At 48.8% G+C, this 3,161-nt stretch overlaps 1 protein-coding gene across 1 annotated transcript in view; it reads left to right on the forward strand.

Moving 5' to 3' along the window:
• Nucleotides 1–28: 28 nt before the first annotated feature.
• TERG_08835 (uncharacterized protein) overlaps nt 29–3,161 on the forward strand; it is a gene marked incomplete at its 3' end in the record, with an annotated part of 3,717 nt that continues 584 nt past the window's right edge. Inside the window, exons 1-6 of the mRNA XM_047749013.1 lie at nt 29–679; nt 755–1,016; nt 1,092–1,153; nt 1,243–2,225; nt 2,422–2,544; nt 2,614–3,154. Of these exons, the coding sequence (XP_047604308.1) occupies nt 280–679; nt 755–1,016; nt 1,092–1,153; nt 1,243–2,225; nt 2,422–2,544; nt 2,614–3,154 (2,371 nt within the window). The 5' untranslated portion in view covers nt 29–279. The remainder of the gene's footprint in view (nt 680–754; nt 1,017–1,091; nt 1,154–1,242; nt 2,226–2,421; nt 2,545–2,613; nt 3,155–3,161) is intronic.

Genomic DNA, 3,161 nt, shown 5'->3' on the forward strand with positions numbered 1-3,161 from the left:
CTCAGTATATAGCATTTGAATTAATCTGACAAGGTTCGAGATCGCAGTCCCATTTTCCTTTTGTCTTCTTTTTGTTCCTGTTGTGCCCAGTTATTCCGATCTCGAGATATACCCGGCATTTGACTCTTTAGCTCGTCGGTATTGCCAAATCCACTGCTCAAAAGCCGGGCTAGCTGCAGCCTTTAATGGAACGTTGATCATTCGGACTCTTCCCCCCTTCACCTCCTAAGTTTTTTCATTCTTTTCTTCCGCAAATGCGGCTTCTCGCGCCGTTAGACCATGACAGTTCCGCCAACGAATAGCACCAACAATATCAATGGCTCGCTGGCCCGAATGTCTACCTCTGATACTTTTATCCCGACCTCAGTCAATGCTGCTGAGCTACTTGCCCACGGGGAACCTTTCATTGAATTCCCCCGATATTCCATACTCGATATAAAGAAGGAGGCCGCCTTCGCATATGAACAGCCGGACGAAAAGGGCGCACCATCTCAACCGGATGCGCCAGGGAAGAATACTGGGCAGCTAGGGAAAGATACTACAGACTATTTTTCTGGCTGGCTTTCAGCAAGATTGCAAGACGGCAAGCCGTTCGTGATACAAGATTTTAATAAACTACCTGAATGGAATAAGAGGCTGTTCTCCCTTGAAGGCTTAATTGAACATTCTACAAAGAAAAGTAATCTCCCCTACCATTGTTCTGCGACGCTGTTTTATTAGAGTATCTCTGCTAACCAGCTCGACTCATCGCCAGATATTCCTATTCGGAACTGCAGCACGAACAGAGATCTCAGCTTTACCCTCAAGAAATTCGCCGATGCATCTCGACAGTCTTACCGGGAGTTTAAAAACCTCTACGCTCGAGACCTGCGTTGTCCAGATTCCTGGTTGGAGCAATGTAGGAGATTACTCCCTCCTGAGGTTCAATGGGGTGGCAGGCTGGACCTGTTCCAATGGCTGCCGTCATGCGCCCGCAGTGAGGTGATGATGGCCTACGTTGGCTCCGAAGGCTCCTCGTTAGTATTCTACCTCTAAGCCTTGATATACTATTTTTTTCTCCCTGTTGTTCCCCTTACTGATTTCGATCACAGATCTGGCTTCCACCGATGCTTTTCCTCGACAGTCGCTTTGAATTTGCTGGTTGACCATGGTGGTAAAGATTTCCTTCCCATAGTTCTATTGAGCAATTTCTCGGTAACACCAGCAGCCTTGAGCTAACACTTATTGATATTACGGGCCTAGATCGGCCGGTTCTCTGCTTTGGGACTGATTTCAGCTCGCAACAAAAATACGACAACTTCATGGCGGCTCGTGGTGCGTCACCCCACGTCGACTGGCTGAATCTGGGACCAGAGGATCTTAAGAAAGCAAATTTTCCTGTCTACATCTGCGAACAATGGCCCGGAGACCTTGCTGTCTTTCCTCCTGCAACAGCACACCAGGTTTGGAATCTTGGAAAAGTTTCAACGAAAGTGGTGTGGAACATCTTACATCCTCTATCCCTGGATGCCGGCCTACACTATGTCCAGCCTCCTTTCAACCGTCTGTGCCATCCAGATGTCGCTCGATCGAATCTCTCACTGGCCTGCGCCATGCTGAGTCTGCTTCGTGATGATCAACATGCAATTATTCCTCCAGATCTACCCCTTCTAACAAGACTCTTCAATCAAATGGCAAAGGATGAGACAATCGACGGCGGTCCTGCGACAGCAGTCACACTCGTCCCTATACCAGAGACAGCCATAGCAACCTGCAATTTTTGTGGTACCGCTATCTGGAACCGACATCTACGCTGCAACCAATGTCAGGACTTTGACCTCTGTCTCATGTGTTATCTGAGCGGTCGCAGCTGTGAGCACCCTTCAAGCTATTCATGGGCTGAGATTGTTCCGCAAGATATATGCTCGCGTGTTGTACAAAGAGCAGAATCTATACTTGGATACAACATAAGCCAATCCTCTGAAGGATCCCGTATTCCGGATCAACGCAAAACCTTAGGTACGGCGGTAAACGAATTGATGCTTGCTAGACAGAGCATGGCAGTGAAACTGTGCCACCTTTGTCGGAGTGATCATCTTGAATGGAAAGGCAGACGCTGCGATAAGTGTTCAGCCTTCTTTTGCTACCGGGGACTGTACCGTCACTTTGATATGGCATCCGCAGATGTTATGCGCCACCCCGGACTATGGATATGTCCAAAATGCTTGGAGAGCTGTAACTGTCGAGTAAGAAAGACACCCATTGCTTTCTTTTTATTTTTATTTTGCCTTTTCTTTTTCTTTTCCCCGTTTTGTGTCTCCTCCATTCCTGCTTCGTTATTGGGGCATCAGGCTGGACAGGTTTCGTCAGAGAACTGCCTAACTATGGTCTGGTTGGTATCAAAATTATACAAAGCATAAACTAACACACCCTTTCCCCTAGTGCTGCCATTTCGTTTCCCCTTACGTCAAAGCTGAAAAGCCCGCGTCAAAACGCAGAGTTCGGCCTGGAGATCCGCGGGGGAAAAATATGGGGTTTACAGACAATGTGTTTGACCAAAAAAAGGTAAGGAATTGTCTTTCTTCCATAGAGGCTCCGAGAAAGTTGCAGCTGATCAGGGCAATGCCTGCACAGCGAAATACGCCAGCCCTTCCTGCATCACCTGCGTTCACATCGCCACCCGCCGTCAGACATCCCAAACGGCCCCTCTCATCATGCTCGACAGTTCAGCCATCTCCCATATCCGCCCCGCCCCGCCGAGCTACTGCTTCTGCCATCACACTTCCTGCACTCTCAACCCCTGAATTAGCCGATTTATCTCTCCTTCATGGACGACGGGACTCTACCATCGAGGCAGTTTCAGAGGGCCCATCTCTTGACCGATTTAAGATGAGAAGAACATCCGTTGTTTCTCGAGATACCACCCCAAAGCCCTGCTCTGATATACCTCCTGGCAAGACCCTTCTTGGGATTAACTACATAACGCAGACGGCTTCAACCAGTGACGACCAACTATCTCTCCCCCCTCTCAAGGGTGGTGGTTCCTACTCCAGCGGGTCTCTAAGTATGACCTCACCCTCTACCATGTCCCGCAAGTCGATGTCAAATGATGGTGGAATGTCCACTCTAGCTACTATTGCAAGGACTAGGGAAATAGAGCCCGCCTCGCTCCCAAGTAACAC

Source organism: Trichophyton rubrum (genome assembly GCF_000151425.1).
Source record: "Trichophyton rubrum CBS 118892 genomic scaffold supercont2.5, whole genome shotgun sequence".
Classification (NCBI taxonomy): Eukaryota; Fungi; Ascomycota; class Eurotiomycetes; order Onygenales; family Arthrodermataceae; genus Trichophyton; species Trichophyton rubrum.